At 41.2% G+C, this 17658-nt stretch overlaps 1 protein-coding gene and 1 long non-coding RNA gene across 2 annotated transcripts in view; one reads left to right on the top strand and one right to left on the bottom strand.

Moving 5' to 3' along the window:
• GALM (galactose mutarotase) overlaps positions 1–17323 on the top strand; it is a 62138-nt gene extending 44815 nt beyond the window's left edge. The window contains exons 5-7 of the mRNA XM_043918205.1: positions 13720–13861; positions 15346–15520; positions 16147–17323. Coding sequence (XP_043774140.1) covers positions 13720–13861; positions 15346–15520; positions 16147–16224 — 395 coding nt within the window. The 3' untranslated portion in view covers positions 16225–17323. The remainder of the gene's footprint in view (positions 1–13719; positions 13862–15345; positions 15521–16146) is intronic.
• On the bottom strand, positions 8111–10554 carry LOC122703750. The gene is made up of 3 exons (XR_006343594.1): positions 10422–10554; positions 8838–8874; positions 8111–8184 (listed from the first exon to the last, which is right to left on the bottom strand). It is a non-coding gene; the product is annotated as an uncharacterized LOC122703750 (long non-coding RNA).
• Positions 17324–17658: the final 335 nt, after the last annotated feature.

Below are 17658 nucleotides of genomic sequence, written 5' to 3'. Positions count from 1 at the left end.
CACACCCACCCTTATTCAGGATAGTAAGAAATCCTCATCAGAAAACAGCTTCTTGGGGACTTTCCTGGTGGTCCAGTGGTTAAGATTTCACGCTTCAAATGCAGGGGACGCAGGTTCAATCCCTGGTTGGGGCACTAAGATCCCACTTGTCTTTGGAGTGTGGCCTTTCAAAGAAAAAGAAAACAGCTTCTCTCTGCTGACACCATACCTTTCTGGTGGCTTCAAAACCGAAGTCTGGTGATGTGACATCCTCTCTGAAGGCACCCTCTTCATTTCCGCTTCATTTTCTGTACACTCAGCGTTGCTGATAGAGCTATTTTGACATCTCCTTCTATTCTTAGCACCAGAGCAGGAACTCACATATGCAGATAAACACAAATTAAAAGAACTGCACATTCATTTTCCAAATTCTTAGAAAAATCAAGAGTATTTGGGGGTTAAGGGTGGGAGGGGTTGTGGCCAAGCCCATCCAAGGGGAGGTGAAAAGTGCCTGAGTAGGGGCCTGGAGACTCTGACACGATGGAGACATGTCACCTTGGGCAAGTCCCCTTAGCTGTCTGGGTCCCAACCTCATCTGCAAAAGACTAGATAAGGTAATTCCTAAGGTTCTTTCTAAATCTTTCATTCTGACTTTGTCACAGGATGCTACAGCATTCACAGTTTCCCCTGTTTTTTTGTCTGTTTACTTGATTCATTCATCAGGTTTTCAATCAAGTAAAGGCTCTGCTTAATGCTCAGAAGATACAAAAGTCAGTAGGACACATACAGTCCCTGCACTTTAGGGGCTCACATACCCCATAGATATATAGCTTGATATAATCCTAGAGTTATGCCTTAATGTGATGAATGTTTGGGGGAAAGTATGTTCAAAGTAGGATGAACAAAGTCAAAAAGGGGGTTTGTTCTAGCTGTGGATGATATATTCCCTCACAGAGGAAACAGTATTGGAGAATAAGCATTCTTAAATAACACAGTGGACTTTGCCAGAATGGCGTGGGTGCAGAAAGCTCACTCCAGTTATAAGAAAGAGTCCAAAGACATAGTGAATCTGGGAGACAAATACTAAAGTTTTCATATGCCTGACCACTAAGTACGTGAGGGAGTGTGTTAGGGCACAAGGCTGGGAAAGATTCGATTGGAACCTTCTCTTTTTCTTCTCATTTAGCAAAAATCTCATTTTAGGATTATCCCCATTGTCTAATTTTTGAGTCAGGACTTCTCTGCTATTCTTAAATTCTTACCCTCTCTATTCTCTACTTGTGTTATATATAGATATTCCCTGAAATTTGGCCCATTTATTTATTCCATCTTCCTGAAAATGTTCAAGCATATCATTTATCAAATATTTCCATGTAATGTGTAGGGCAACAAATAATAGCAGCTTTGTTTTACAGAGAGAAAACCTAAAGTAAACACTGATTTGTAGATTGCACAATATCAGGTTAATAGACTTGAAAGATGCCCTGGGGTGCTTCCTTCATGAAAATTCCATGACTTTCTTTTTTCTTTAAACTCAAGAAAAGTAAATAATCTTGACTGACCCAAGCAATTGCATTAGGATTATCTTAAAAGGGTTAGATTTTGAGTCATATATGGCTTTAAGAAAGAACTAAATATTGTGAACACCATTTAAAGTTAGGAAAGAAAGCAAAACATAAATGATCACTCAGAATGTGTTGGTTAAAATTAAAATCTTGTTGAACCCATGAAAACAGCTGCTTTTTCCCAGTCTAACTGTTGTCTTTTTTAAAGTCGGTGTGGGAGGTGGTTGGTCACCCAGACTTCAGAGGACAGTAGTTACACCCTGGTGGGGTCACTACTGCCCAGGATTTGACATTAGAGATCCAACAAGTTCAGCCATCAGAACTGCTCAAGGTTTAGAGGACTTGACTGAACTCAGTGTGGATGTTTGTAAAGTAAGCTCTTTATATTGTGTCTCTAGCACCATCTACCGGGAAAAAAAGTGCCATTATTAGAATTACATTAGAAAGTGTCAGAAACCCAACTCAGGAAGCAGAGGAGAAAAGGGGAGGAAGGAGTTCAGAAGATTCTAAGAAACAGAGAATTGAGTATATTATGTTGATGTTTCTTGTATATAGATGTAATCACTAAAACAAAAACACAAACTTTCTAAATTATTAGGCATATACAAACACAGACCATATTGTAAAAGATTTTTTTTAACAAAGCAACTAGAATTCATAAACACATACCATAAAATACAGTGACAAAGAACACTTAGAATATACATATGTCATCTTAATGCATGCGTGCTGAGTTGCTTCATTCATGTCCAACTCTTTGTGACCCTATGGACTGTAGCCCTACCAGGCTCCTCAGTCCATGGGATGCTCCAGGCAAGAATACTGGAGTGAGTTGCCATGCCCTCCTCCGGGGGACCTTATGTCCAGTCTAAGTCTCTTACGTCTCCTGTACTGTCAGTCAGGTTCTTTACCGCCAGTGCCATCTGGGAAGTCCATGCATCTTAATAGCCCCTATTAAACAGTCTCAGATTAAATCACACAAAAAACCCCAACAGAATGCCATATACAAACCAAGTGATTAACTTGGTTTGAAAGGTTCAAAACATGAGCACTCGAAAGCAAACCAAGCAAGCGAAAGCCCAAGTAGCAGAGGGTCTCAATCTGAATATCAGAAAAGACTGATTTCAGGACAGAAAGCATTCGATTCCACAAAGGAAGACACTTGGAAATGATAACAGATGCAGTTCACAATGAAAGTTCACCCCAAAGTGACTGTATCTCAGACCGTGAAGAAAACCTCTAGCAGTTTCACAAAATACAATGCAGCTAATACTGACTTAGAAATGTTTTAACTCTTAATAATTCTTGGATCAAAAGAGAAGTCAAGGGACTTCACTGGTGGCCCAGTGGTTAAGACTCCACGCTTCCAATTCAAGAGCCGCGGGTTAGATCCCTGGTCAGGTAACTAAGATCCCACATGCTGAGTGGTGTGGCCAAAAAAAAAAGGAAGTAAAAAAAAATTTTTTCTTAAAGGAAGCCAAACCCCAGAACTAGGGATATCAGAAAAATAATTATGTATAATGGAAATGTATACATAATATATAGGACTATATAGTAAATAAATAGTATAATATTATAATTATCTATAATGAAATGCCTACGTGTGATATAATTAAAGTAGTACTCAGAAAAATTTAGCACTACTTATATGTTAATTAAAACTTGTGAAATTAAATGAATTAGGCATATAATACAAGATATTTGAAAAAGAATTTAAAAATAAATCCAAGAGAACAAAAGAAAAATTAACAAAAATAAAAGAAATTATAATTTTGAAAAGAATCAGAAAAGGTAGTACTCATAAGTTCAAGAGTCACTTCACTGAGGGGGAAAATAACTCAATAAAATAAATATAACAGTAGATAACCTATTCAGTCCACAGAATTAGATATGAGCATAGGCAAATAACCACAGACAGATGGAACTGAAAGGATCATAAATTATTTCTTTCCTCAACTCTTTGCAAATAAACATGAGAGTAATATAGATGAAATGGATAATTTTCTAGGAAAATATATAAATTTGCAATTGTGAGCCCCAAAAGAAATTTTAAATAGATTATCAGAGAAAAATGGAGAAAAATACGAGTGCAGTGGAGTTGTCTAATGAAATATGGGCATACATTTAGCAACAGCCTCCAAGATAAACTGAGTGAAAAGATCAAGGTGGATACAGGCTGTGTTTTGTGGACATGCACTTAGATACTTGGGTATTCTTGTAGCATCTCTGGAAGGTACGTGAGAAACAAGTGACTGTGGTTGCTTCTGTTGAAAGAAGTTGGGTCTGTGGGGAATGGAAGAGAGAGAACTTCTTTACACTACAGAGTATTACTTTGTACCTTTTACGTTTGTCATCTTTTAAACTGATTACATGTGTAAATATTACCTACTCAAGAATTTTTTTTGGAAAAGTAGAACCAAGACAAAGGAAATAAATGCTTTTTAAAAGATGTTTTCAAAAAAAAAAAAAGATGTTTTCAAGAACACTACTTAACTTTTCCTAAAGCTAACTCTGGTAAGAGAAAGATTCTCTTGGTTGAACGTGGACACGAGACTTTAGAATGGTCTTGGCCAGGCTTCCATGTCCCTCTCAGGTGCTTGGGACCCCAGGTACCCTTGCAGCTCTGTGTGAACTCCACACATCAGGAAGAATACATTTCTGAGCAGAAGCTCTGAGTTAAAAAAAGAACACCCTCTTTTCACCCAAAGGCAGTACATCCCTGTTACTTAGTATTTAGGAACTCACAGAAGCAGAACCAAATGCTTTAAATGGCTAAAAGTCAGTTCTCTGTTTACCTATTTAATTTTTTTAATGGTAAGATCCATGTTCCTAATTTTTATTAGCCTCTAAGATTCTAGCTCCACTTTGCATAGTATGTCTCTCAAAAAACAGACGAAACCAAATTCCTAAAACATCTCCAACTGACCACATGAAAGGAAAAATGACTCACATTCTGAAAGAATATGTTAAACATCTAATGTCTGTACTTACCTCTAAAATATATTATAAAGTTCTCAGACAATACAAAACTTTTAAAAGGACTAAATTGTATCATTGTGTAAGGTTCTATCCCTTTCCGCTTTCCCTCTCAAGAAAGATTGGCCAGATTGCTTGGCCTGCTGCAGAGGAACCTAGGATTCCTTGCATTTGGGGAAAGAGCCTAGGACCAGGGGCTTCTCACTACTGAGACATACTTCTAGGGTAAGAGGGCAAACGCCTCTGCTATTATCTGTTCCTAGGGTTTTCTAGCTGAGCTGCTCAGAGCCTGTACTGGCTTCACTCTAGCTTATACATATTTGTATTTGTAAATTTTTATTTGTATATTTTTGGTTGTGCTGGGTCTTCATTGCTGCACACAGGCTTTCTCTAGTTGTGGCCCTGCATTGGCAGGTGGTTTCTTAAGCACTGGACCACCAGGGAAGTCCCTACATATATGTATTTTATGTTGTGTACATTTGATCTTTGAACAATGCAGAGGTTAGGGGCACTAATCCTCCATGCAGTTGAAAATCCACCCATAACTTGACAGTTGGCCTTCCAAATCCAAGTATTCAACCAGTCAAGGACAGTGTGGTACTGTAATAGTATTGAAAAAAATCCACACATAAGTGGAACACACATTTCAAACCCATGTTTTTCAAGGGTCAACTATATATGTATATTTATTTTATGTGTGTGTTTGTTTATTGAGCTCCTTTCTGAATATTAACAATAAATTCTGCAGGAATGGGGTAGGGGTTGAAAGTCAGTGATTTAGTCCAATTTATCCATTGCACTGATGAAAAACCCCAGGCCCAGAGAAGTGATTTCATCTAATTTAGCTTAATCTCTTTCCTTATCTGAGGCAGGTTCTACCCTACTACTACTACTACTGCTTCTGCGGCTATTACTGATATGATAAACTGCCGGGGTCCAGCCCCAGCAGGATCCAGGGGAACCCTCAGGATGAACGGCGTCGGCAAATGAGAGAGTGAGACAAAGCTCGGGGCTAAGTCTCAAGTTTATTTTTGCACGGCCCCTTTATACCCTTAACAACATCTTTGGGGGAAGTGCATATTGCTTACACACAGGTCATCTCAAAACATTACAGCAACTTGACCTTCAACAGAAACAGGATGTCACCCACATACTTTTTCATTCACATGAGTCTTTCTTATCATTTGGCCTTCAGGCCTGCTAACATTTTATGGCTTGCACCTGGTGTGACTTAAGCAACTTCAGTAGCCGACCCTGTTTTTCTTATAATTAATCTATTTTCTTCCTAATAAGTGTCATCTCTATGGGAACTAGATAGGATTACATTTTTATAAGAACAGAAATGCGAAGGACTGCAGAAACAGCAGATATGGCACAAAACAGGCTCTTAGTCTAAAAGTTAACCACCTGCAAGAAGTCACCAGCTAATCTCTATCTAAAGTATTTTCTATTAGGCACATTCGTGGCTATCGTATTTGTGGAGCTTTTCTCACCCCGTGAAGGGGCCTATGCTTAATAGTTTCTTTTGTTAGCGTACTGTGCTTAGGATGTTTAGAACAATCATGAGCATTTTGTGCAATGAGAGCACACATTTATCACACAAGCCAGAATGCCAGCAAAAGGGTTTGAATTGAAGCATTTCCTTCATCCTTGGCCCCTTCATAGGGTACCAGCGTCCAGGAGATTTATTAATTAGCTTTTAAGTTGGTCCTCATTCAGTGAAAGAGGAGCAGGAGAGCTCTAGGCAGGCAACACAAGAATCCGCAACAGGGTAAACAAGAGGATACAGGGTGGGGTAGAGGCCGAGGCCAACCTGAGGGGTCCCTTATCCTAGACGGCCTTGCCTGTCAGGTTTTTTCCTCGTGACCTTGTCATGGATGGGGTCCCGGACGGCCTTGCCTGCCCGGTATTTTCTTCATGACCTCGTCGTGGGCGGGAGCCCCCATAACGGCTCCCGGCATCTCCCCCTTTTTTATTTTTCAAAACAGCCAGATGGATCTCAGTTGCGAGATTCTGAGTGTTCTGCCGAAGAGTTCTGACGAATCAAGGGAGAATAACAATAATAAGAAGAATCAGCGCTATTACAACGATGTAACTGAAAACAGTAGACAAGATATTTTTCGCAGAGATAAAGTTGGAGAAAGTCTTAAGGAAATCACTGGCGGCTCCAGCGGCAGTAAAATTTAATCAGGAATGCTAGATTGTTCTAATCTGTCCATGTAATCTGTCTAAATCTAAACTTATGCTGGAGCTATTTTACAGGGACCAAAGCTCTGATGGAGCAAAGGTGTTTTAATCAACATGGCATGGGCATATATACTGTAGTTATTTTCAGCAAAGATAAAGATTAAAATTTTAGACTTACAGAACACAAGGGGATCCCTTTTAAAGAGAGAAGAGGGTACTTATCACCATAATGAGAAACTAACAAAGGAAATGCCTGGATTTCTCAGCCCTGGGAAAGGCGTGCCTCTCCCCTCAATTCCTGAATATTCAGGAATTAATAAGGGCCAGAGGTTTCCTGACAGATCTATAACAGCACACGGGAAGCCTCCTGTTAAATGCTTTTTGACAATTTTTCTTATTTTATCACACCTGCAAAAAAGGTCTTGACCAAATGAGTTTGGCCAGTATTACCTAACCTTATAGAAAGGTGACGATAAACAACAAATACAATTATCAAGACAATCACCAAAGTTACAGTTCTAGACCCGATGTTGTGGGTAATACTTTAAAACCATCCTTGTGGGTTTAGCCCAGATAATTTGTTGAGCTAAAGTTTCCAAATTAGTGGTAGAGGGCAGACATTTAGAAAATGTTTCAAAGATTTTCTTTTTTGCAGTAATAGTACATTCAGAGAGGCATTATCATGTAAATGAAATTTGATTTGTTTTCAGTTGTAGGTACTATGATTGAATTGAACAGGAGTCACACAAAATTGGCAATTAATACAAGTTACAGATTAAATTGCAAGTGGGACACAGGCAATTACTGTATAAAATACTGTATAAAGTATGACTGATTATAGCGAAAGAAATAGTTACTATGACCACAACTGGTCCCCGTGAAATGTTCGGTCCGAGTCTCAAGTTGTCTGGTGTTGGCAGCAAGTTTTTATGTTTTATATATGTCTCATAGTTCAGGCCCAATTTGTTTATCGAGGATGATTCCAGGAGTAGGAGGAGGGTGTCATTCCACTGTCAAGCCAACCAAGAAGTCCTTTGTCATGGTAATGTTTCAACATAGTGTTAGTAACCTTTTAAACCACTTAAGCAGCATAATATATAATGTTTTTTGTTCTTTCCCTAAAGTTTTAGTAGTATAAACGCGGTTCACAGACAGAGAAAGGGCCGCAATGTCCAAAAGCCTTTTGGAGGTAGGACGAAAGCCCAAGTTTGTCTGCCGACGTTTATGCATAATTTTTCTGGGCCCAGGCAATGGAAGGACTTCATAGCCTAAAGAAATGTTAATTAGTTTTTTTTCCCTTCCCCAGGGTGTGAGGGTTTCAGGGAGGGAACATATGGGTGGAGTCATTGGTTGATATGATCCATCTTTCTCTGTCTATTTTATGACCTGTAATAAAGGGGAGTTGGATAAGTAAGCCCAGTTAAGTTTGGGAGACACAGGTTAGCAGGAAAATGTATTCAGGACTCTGAGGCATTCCCTGTTGAGAGACCAAATTTTTTCTATAATTAGTTTGAGAGGAAGGTTTTTCCTACTCCTGGAAAACATAAGATTCAAACCTGTAAATTTTTAGATAGAAACTGTAAAAGTTATAAGCATATTCGCTGGTTCATTCAGTCCTTTGTTAACTTTTGTGAAGTCATCAGGTTTTTCATTAGAATATTAAGACATATCAAAATGTTAAGAACTCTATATAGGATATCTGTATTAGTAATTTTACCATATATTATAACATGAGCAGATTTATTACTCATTTGATAATCTTTTTTATGTAATTTAACCAACCAAATAAACACAGTTTAATATCTTTCTTTGGGATGCTTCAGGGGCCCTCTGAAGCATCCCAAAGTTAACTAGAAGCTAAAAGTCCTTCATCAGAATAATTTAGGAAGTTTTGTCAACAAATAACAGAAAGGTTTAGAGCATTCAGTCAGATGGGACTACAGGTCACTGTGAAACAATAGCTATTTACTCAGCCAAAGTAACAATATAGGATTTTGGAGGCAAATATAGAACAGACCATTTAAGAGGTAAATAAACTTAAATCTATTGTCAAATGCAGTTCAACATCTGAAGAAAGTGTGTTCTTTTAACAGAAAGAAAAGTCAAATTCAAGTTTTTGCATCAGTTTACTTTTATTCATCAGCAGTCCCAAACTTCTTTAGTTTTTCTGATAAAGGAAATCAGTGTTTAGTAGTAAATGTTTCAAAATCTTATTTTATTTGGAAATGACCTAATTATTTAATAGACTTTCAATACTTAATTTAGCATAACCCTTAGAAATTTAAGTTACACCAATCTGGAGAGACTATTGTAGACAAATATTCCTAAAGAATAATTATTTTTAATAGAGTTTATATATAAACTCATATCTCACTTACATTTATTAGAAGTTTCTTTATTTGAGGTAATTATCTTGTTGACAAACTTGTAACAGATATAATACTTATATTAAACCTAGGTACAATGAAAATATTTTACTTGATGTTAATTGTTTTAAGACATGTCTATATTAGATAGGTCGACAAACAAACATTAATATCAGGTATTTAATACTGAATATTTTCTAGTTCACCTGAACATGGAATTTATTGTTTAATTTAGAATTATTTGATTTGTAAGCGCTTACCTTTTTTTTAAAGCCAATTAAATAGAGCTCATTTACAAATTAACCTAAAAAATAATATCCAGAGACAAAGACACACCAAGACATATTTAGACAGACACAGTGCAAGATCTAGCTTCATTTTCTAAGTTTGGTCATGAATTAGATGTTACAGTATAAGATTTACTAGTTTATAAAAAGTTGAAACAAATAAAAAATTTAAAGGCTTTTTAGATTCCTGCGTCCAGGACCGGGGGACTAGAAAAACGGAAGGATAGGAAGGGCTAAGGAGAAGAAAGAGAGAGAGAAGGGGAGAAAGGTCAATAAAGTCTCTTGTTCCTTACCGGTCAGAGCACTCTGGCCAGTTGTCCACGTCAGGAGGAGACCAGGGACTAAAGGGTCCCAGTTGTGGTCGCTGGGTCTGGTCCATTGGCAGGCAAGCTGGCCTCTGAGTACCCCGAGTGGTCAGGATGTCAGTCTCAGTGAAGAAGAGTCCCCACCAGTAACAGGAAGGGGGACCCTTCCAGGGCCCGAAACCGGGCTCTTGTCTAACACTCGGAAATGAATTGTCCGAGGAGACACATGTGCTGACAAAGCAAGAGACTCCATTGGGAAGGGCACTCGGGTGGACAGCAGTAGGGTAAGGGAACCCAGGAGAACTGCTGTCTTCTGGAAACCAAGGACATTGCTCCTGTACAAATGTGAAAAAAGATTGAACGCTGGTCTTTTTAACTTTAGTTACTCGGCGGTTAAGGAGTTGCATTATGACTCCAATAAAAAGCTCTCTTTCTTTTGACTCACTGTTACCCGTTTTCTGTTAGTAATTAGAAGAAGAAAAAGGAGAGAATGTTAATCTTAGAAAAGAAAGAAGCTGGAACCTACCCACCTTTTTACCCTACCTTTCTTATGTAGGGGGGCCTTTATCGCCCTAGTGGGGTCTTTTCTCAAACCTACCCACGTTTTTTGCCCTACCTTTCTTATGTAGGGGGGGCCTTTAGCACCCTAGTGGGGTCCTACCCACCCTCCTTACCCTACCTGTCTTATGCAGGGGGGCCCGCGGCACCCAGATTGGGGTCCTAGCCGTTCCGAAAACTGGACGATAAGAGACTTACCTTTGGGTCCCTGTTCAGGTGCCACTTGCCGGGGTCCAGCCCCAGCAGGATCCAGGGGAACCCTCAGGATGAACGGCGTTGGCGAATGAGAGAGTGAGACAAAGCTCGGGGCTAAGTCTCAAGTTTATTTTTGCACGGCTCCTTTATACCCTTAACAACATCTTTGGGGGAAGTGCATATTGCTTACACACAGGTCATCTCAAAACATTACAGCAACTTGACCTTCAACAGAAACAGGATGTCACCCACATACTTTTTCATTCACATGAGTCTTTCTTATCATTTGGCCTTCAGGCCTGCTAACATTTTATGGCTTGCACCTAGTGTGACTTAAGCAACTTCAGTAGCCGACCCTGTTTTTCTTATAATTAATCTATTTTCTTCCTAATAAGTGTCATCTCTATGGGAACTAGATAGGATTACATTTTTACAGAACAGAAATGCGAAGGACTGCAGAAACAGCAGATATGGCACAAAACAGGCTCTTAGTCTAAAAGTTAACCACCTGCAAGAAGTCACCAGCTAATCTCTATCTAAAGTATTTTCTATTAGGCACATTCGTGGCTATCGTATTTGTGGAGCTTTTCTCACCCCGTGAAGGGGCCTATGCTTAATAGTTTCTTTTGTTAGCGTACTGTGCTTAGGATGTTTAGAACAATCATGAGCATTTTGTGCAATGAGAGCACACATTTATCACACAAGCCAGAATGCCAGCGAAAGGGTTTGAATTGAAGCATTTCCTTCATCCTTGGCCCCTTCATAGGGTACCAGCGTCCAGGAGATTTATTTAATTAGCTTTTAAGTTGGTCCTCATTCAGTGAAAGAGGAGCAGGAGAGCTCTAGGCAGGCAACACAAGAATCCGCAACAGGGTAAACAAGAACAACAGCAGAAAAGGGGGGAGGATACAGGGTAGGGTAGAGGCCGAGGCCAACCTGGGGGGTCCCTTATCCTAGACGGCCTTGCCTGCCCGGTATTTTCTTCACGACCTCGTCACGGGCGGGACCCCCCATAACGGCTCCCGGCAATAAACACGCACAAATCACCTTGTACTTAAGGTGTTTTTCTCCACGTCAGTTATTCTTCAAACTTCTTCACCCATTCAGCCTACTATGATCTCACCTCAGGTCTCAGCTCAACCGCTAAACTTTCATCCATGAAATCTCCCCAGTTTGCCACATCTAAGCCAACCCGTTCGCACTGCTTGTCTTCTTTCTACAGCCGTGCCTCTGCTGGAGCACTCTACACTCTATGGTTATGAGCTGCTTATATGTCCATCTCCTCCTTCAGGCTGCAAGCAGCTGAGAAAGATGTGTTCCATGTCTCATCTGTGTGGCGTCTCTGCCCATCAGAGTGCCTGCCATACAGTAGGTGTTGATCAATCAAAAGAGTGACTGAGTGAATGGCACCTAGCCCGTTGCTTTGGCTTTGACACATTCCAGGAACATGCCTGTGGGGGAAGGCTTCCCCCACATTCCCTCAGCTTTCTTGATGGAGCTAAAGTCAAAATATTTGTGTACCTTGTTTGAGATGGCTCGGCCTAACATCTAAAGAACAGACCTGAAAGTTGGGAAAAGAATGAAAGGTAAAGCAAAATGGCACAATATTCAGAAGAATGTAAAATCCATGTTACAGTCTTTTGGCAAGCCCTATCTAGAGGATTGTCTATTGAGAAATTCACTCTTTCCCTTGGATCTCTAGAAAATTCACTCACAAGATTATTCTGATTCCTCTTTTCTACCCTTGAAGCCCAGACTTCTCCTTCAGTGCTTTTAGTAGAGAAGATGATGGGGTAAACTATTTTCACATATTTTATCAACTCTGAAATGCCATTGATTGTACATTTCACCATTATTTTACATTATTGTTGTTATTTAGTCACTCAGTTGTATCCAACTCTTTTGCAACCCCGTGGACTGTAGCCAGGCCGCCCTGTCCATGGGATTTCCCAGACAAGAATACTGGAGTGGGTTGCTGTTTTCTGTCTCCAAGGGGTCTTCCTGATCCAGGGATTGAACCCAAGTCTCCTGCATTTCGGGTGGATTCTTTACTGCTGAGCCACTGGGGAAGCCCTTATTTTACATACTATGAAATAAACAAACAAAAAAATCTCTGCCAGTTAAAATGACATGATATGATTTCAGAGATTTTAAAATATGAAAGTATCTTATAATAAATTGATGAGATGTGTATATTAACATCACGGGTTGTTTTTTGGACAATATCAAAAGCTTTATGGATCTTAGTCTCATCTGTTACATGAGTGGTTTGGAAACGATGAGCTCTGAAAACCCTTCTGGTCCCAACATCCTTGAGTTCTATGATGCCACAAAGGGATGTTCTTGACTGGGCATCATTTGTTGTGTAATAACCACCAAGATGGGGCTTCCATCCAGATTTCTTCTGTACTTTTCGCTTTAAAAGTTGAGGGTCTTCACACTGCAGTGTCCTCCCCAGGACTGGTCCCTCCCACCCACATCATCGTAAAGAGGCTTCAGAATGTCTCACCTTGATAAGAACAAATGTACCCATTAAAGGTTGAGGAATCTGGCTTACACACTGCAAGCGGGCAGTGCTTGCCAACTAAAACACCTTCAAGAGTTACTCCTAGAGACACAAAGCTTTGACTCTAAAACTGGCTAATAGTAGAGTGGCCAACTAAAACACCTTCAAGAGTTACTCCTAGAGACACAAAGCTTTGACTCTAAAACTGGCTAATAGTAGAGTGATCATACATCCTGGTTTGCCCCAGACTGTCCTGGTTAACTCATTTGTCCCAGTGTTGTTATTAACAGTTCCCCCTATAGTTCAAGTATAAAGACTGATCAGGGAAGTGACTGGGGAAGAGTGGTTACCAGTGTCACTTTGGCTAATAATGGCAACAAATGGTTTGAAAATCACTAGTCTCAGGGCCATTGTTAGCATCTGGTTAGCCAGTACCAGGTGCTCATGCTTGGATATGAGCCCTGGGGTATCTCAGGATTAAAGCAAGAAATGTCAACAAGGTAACTGACTCAAAAGTTAGGACAACCTTTATCCACCTTATCCTTTAATGAAAATTAAGTGCTTCCTTGATTTCTGTACTTTTTCCCACGCTTGAATGATTCTGAATTTTATCATCTTGCAATCAGTAGCACCTTACAATTAAGGAAATCTAATAATTTATTCTTCGTAAGATCTGACTCCCACCTCCTTTACAAATTGAAATTAAGGCTGGGAGGGTAGAACCAGTAGGGTCTTTAGGGTATAAAGATTTTATTCCGGCATTTATCACTCTTTTTTTCTGCTTCTTCCCACCAGGAGAAATAGCTTCAGTGCAAGGAACTGCCTTTGACCTGAGGAAGCCAGTGGAGCTTGGAAAACACCTGCAGGAGTTCCACGTGAATGGCTTTGACCACAATTTCTGTTTGAAGGGATCTAAAGAAAAGCGTTTCTGTGCACGGTAGGTACTTTTCATTTGCTGCCTCTGTTGGGAAGAGATCCTAACTCCTATTCAAGGAGCTTTTCCTCTGGCCCTATTAATGCCAGTTACTATGCTGTGGGGGACTATCTCCCACAACTCAAGTGTCTTTTCAAAGCTCTTATTCCACGGGTGACTTCATCCCCGCCGCCCTCCCCCCCCCCCGCCGTGCCCCCCTCCCCCCTGACCTATCTGCCTTTATCCCTGCCTGGCATTCTGTCTCTTTGGTTCCTCTCTCCCCATCTTTGCCCCATCTCTCAGGCCTTTGTATTTTTTCCTGTTAGAAGCTCCAGTTCCTCCTGCTAAAGTCACCTCTGCTTTCCTTGAACTTCCCGAGTCCTTCGTCCTTTCTTGACTCCTCTGCTGCCTTGCATGGAAGGCTGGAGGTTACGTTTCCTGTATAGTGCTCACCAGCCCCAGCCTGTCTGATAGGCATCTGTGTCCACACTGTCCTTCTCACTAAATTCCAAGTACTTCACATCATCTCATCTTTGTGAATCCCTCCCTCTACCTTGACACCTAACACCATGCTTGGCACTAGCACATAATCAATACATGTTTGTAGAGTGGACAGACCTTAAATAAAGCAGAGAAAATGATTGAAGCTCTAACAGAAACAGAAAGAACTTCAAAAGCCTTCCCTCCCTCACAGCCCCAGCACCAACCCCAGCTGTGTTCCTCTGTCTGTGCCTCCTGCTCACGTCTCTCTCCAGACGGCCTCCACCTGAGGAGACCTCTCGCCGCTCTTGCTGTTCAATCCCTGGCCTTTCTCTTTCTAAACATCTTTCCCTGAACCTCATTGTGGGATGTTTTACCTTGATAAGGCTATGAGAGACCTAGGCTTATGTATATCCCTTTGGCCCCAAATATAAGACCAAGTAGGTACTCTCTCCTCTGTAGAGGCTTTTCTTTTTTTTTTTTTTAAAAAGGGAACAGTCTAGCAGTCTATTCTGGGGGGATAGCTGACTAAGGAGCCCCCTGCCTGCTCTAGCCCCAGGGCAGCAGGTAGTTTAACTTAGAAAAGCATCTCTTCTCTTTCAAAAGACATAATTGGTTGTCTTGTCAGACCAAGCAGAGAGCTCCAACTCCTTATGAGAAATTATTCCAGTCTCCCCCCAGAGCCCTAAAACTGCCTCTGTCCAACCTGGCTCCCCTGACACACACAAACGTATCTGACTAGGGTAAGTCGCTTTTGCCTTCCCCAGGGAAGCCAAGCTCAGAGTGGGAAGGTGCTACTGCAGATCTTCAAAACCACCTACTTAAAAAACAAAAAACAAACCACCTACTTACGCCTCCTCTGAGAGGCTGCGAGAATCTCCTACCATGCTCTTCTCATCTTTGTCTCTTCCGTATCCTGCCTGGCTGCATGGCTGGGTCTGACTCCCATCTCAAAGCTGCTTCCCAGCTTCTCCCTGTCTGCTTTTTCACCCTGGACCTACATATACGTGATCTGGCTTTATCTCTAGGGTCTATCATGCTGGAAGCGGGCGGGTCCTGGAAGTGTACACCACCCAACCTGGGGTCCAGTTTTACACGGGCAACTTCCTGGATGGCACGCTGAAGGGCAAGAGTGGAGCAGTCTACCCCAAGCACTCCGGATTCTGCCTTGAGACTCAGAGCTGGCCTGATGCAGTCAATCAGGTAAGTCCACAAGCCAGCTTGTTAGAGTGGTGCTATGTCCAGGGTCATACCAGATGACGGAGATCACAACACTCAAGTCAGAGCTGTATGATTCAAAAGTCTGTGTGTGTTCTCTTCTCCAAGTCAAGATAAACATAGGAAATTCTTAGCCATGTTACTAACATGGCATTCACATGTTAAAAAAAAAACTTTATTTTGTACCTTCAAAGCCTTTATTCAGTTTCTTTCTCCTTATCAATATTTACTCATTTTATACAACCACACTGTTAAGATGATCCTCCAAATCTTTTCATCCTTTCACTTCCTCCTTTCTTTTCCAGCTACTGCCTAGAGTAATGCTCCTCAACATTCAAGCCCATAATAAGACGCTTGCAGCCTGTACCAGGATGTAAATCAACCCCTCTTCCTTCATTAAGAAAGTCTTTGCTGTGACAAAGTGTATTCAGTGATGTGGTTGACTTTCATCCTGGTTCAAGTTCTTTATCTCATTGTAAACCAATAATAAATGGTTCTTACCCTGGTTCACATTAGAACTGGTCTAGAGACCAGTCCAGAAGCCATCCTGAATGGTTAAGGGTGAAACCTGGGTTGGCAAGGTGTAACCTGTATTGTTTTCCTCTTCACAGCCCCACTTTTCTCCTGTGTTGCTGAAGCCTGGTGAGGAGTATGACCATACCACTTGGTTCAAGTTTTCTGTGGCTTAAGAAAATGTAGAGATATGACCTGCTCCAAGGCCAGGCTGGGAGCCCCTTTAGCAGCCTGATTCTCCTATCAAGAGATGACCTAAAGATTTAGAGGCTTTCAAAGTGATTCTGTGATTTAAAATCATACAAATGGTAGCAGTCAGGGTAGTCAAGTCTGAATGTTGATTTCCTTCTCAAAGACTGGCTCCAGGCCAGGTCTAATGACCAGCTCTCCTCTCTGTGAAGTGAAAAGGGACCCCACCACCTATGTCACCCATCATCTCAGCCTTGATCCTAGCCCAGAAGTGGCACCTGGGCTCCATCTGTCCATTCTGCCTCTTTCTTTTCTACTTTTCACCCTTTCTTTCTTTGATCCTACTCAATCCTTTTCTTCCCCCTCCTCCTCTAGCTCACATCACCTTGCCCTATGCATCCTATGGGGTTTTCAGGTCGCTTAGCTCATTCAGCCTGCTGGCAGAGGGACCCTGTCTGCCTCAATAAGGCAACAAATGATGAAGACGTGAGTCACCTTAGGCTTAGAGGGGATAAATGACTCACCTAAAGACACTGCACTAGGAAAAATTTTAACCAAGACTCTAAGTCGGGTTATTTGCATGAAAAACATGCAAATTCAAGTCCCCTTCTTTGTCTCCACTCCAGTCTTCAGGAGCATCCCTAGCATCAACTCATGGGCACAGAGGAGTCTAATCCTTACTGTTAGCCAGCCTTTCTTCCAAAATTCACTTTTATAAAAAGAAGCGTGAGTCTGTTTGAGCTTTACAGATGATGTGATTTAAGGTGCAAGATCAAAATGTCCAGAAAGCATCTGTAAATTTGATTCTGTGCCTTCACAGTTAACTGAGAAGGCCAGTTCAGCCCAGGCGTAGGAAGGGTCACTGGAGACAGGAGCTGTGTTAGTGTGAGGAGAGGACCTTAGCCGAGAGAACTGCAGATTGCACTGGAGAGCACCTGTGTTATGTAGATCAGCCTGGGCTTCCCACCTTTCCTAACTGAATCATCAGTGGTGGGTTTGGGTTGGTGGCTTTTAAAGAAATGTATCTTACACTATTATACACTAATAATCAGTTTAAATAAAATCAAAATCTGTACCTTCAAAAAACTCCCAGTTTCTTCATTCTGTCAGGCGTGAGCCTTTGGGAAATGGATCAAATATAAACCGTGTGTTCTGGATTCTACTATGCTCTCCAGTCCCAGCCCTAGCTGGGAATACTATCTACTAGCAGCCTGTGGACCTTCCTACATACTTCCCCTTTCTCCTTGTTGTTTAGTTGCTCAGAGAGTTTGACTCTCTGGGCCCATGGACTTACAGCACACCAGGCTGCAGGATCCTCTATAAGAGTATAGTATCCTCCACTAGCTCCTGGAGTTTGCTGATTCATGTCCATTGAGTCGGTGATGCTATCTAATCATCTCATCCTCTGCCACCCCTTGAAG

The sequence above is a fragment of the Cervus elaphus genome, chromosome 11 (assembly GCF_910594005.1).
Source record: "Cervus elaphus chromosome 11, mCerEla1.1, whole genome shotgun sequence".
Taxonomy (NCBI): Eukaryota; Metazoa; Chordata; class Mammalia; order Artiodactyla; family Cervidae; genus Cervus; species Cervus elaphus.
This window is presented reverse-complemented; position numbering and strand designations above follow the sequence as displayed.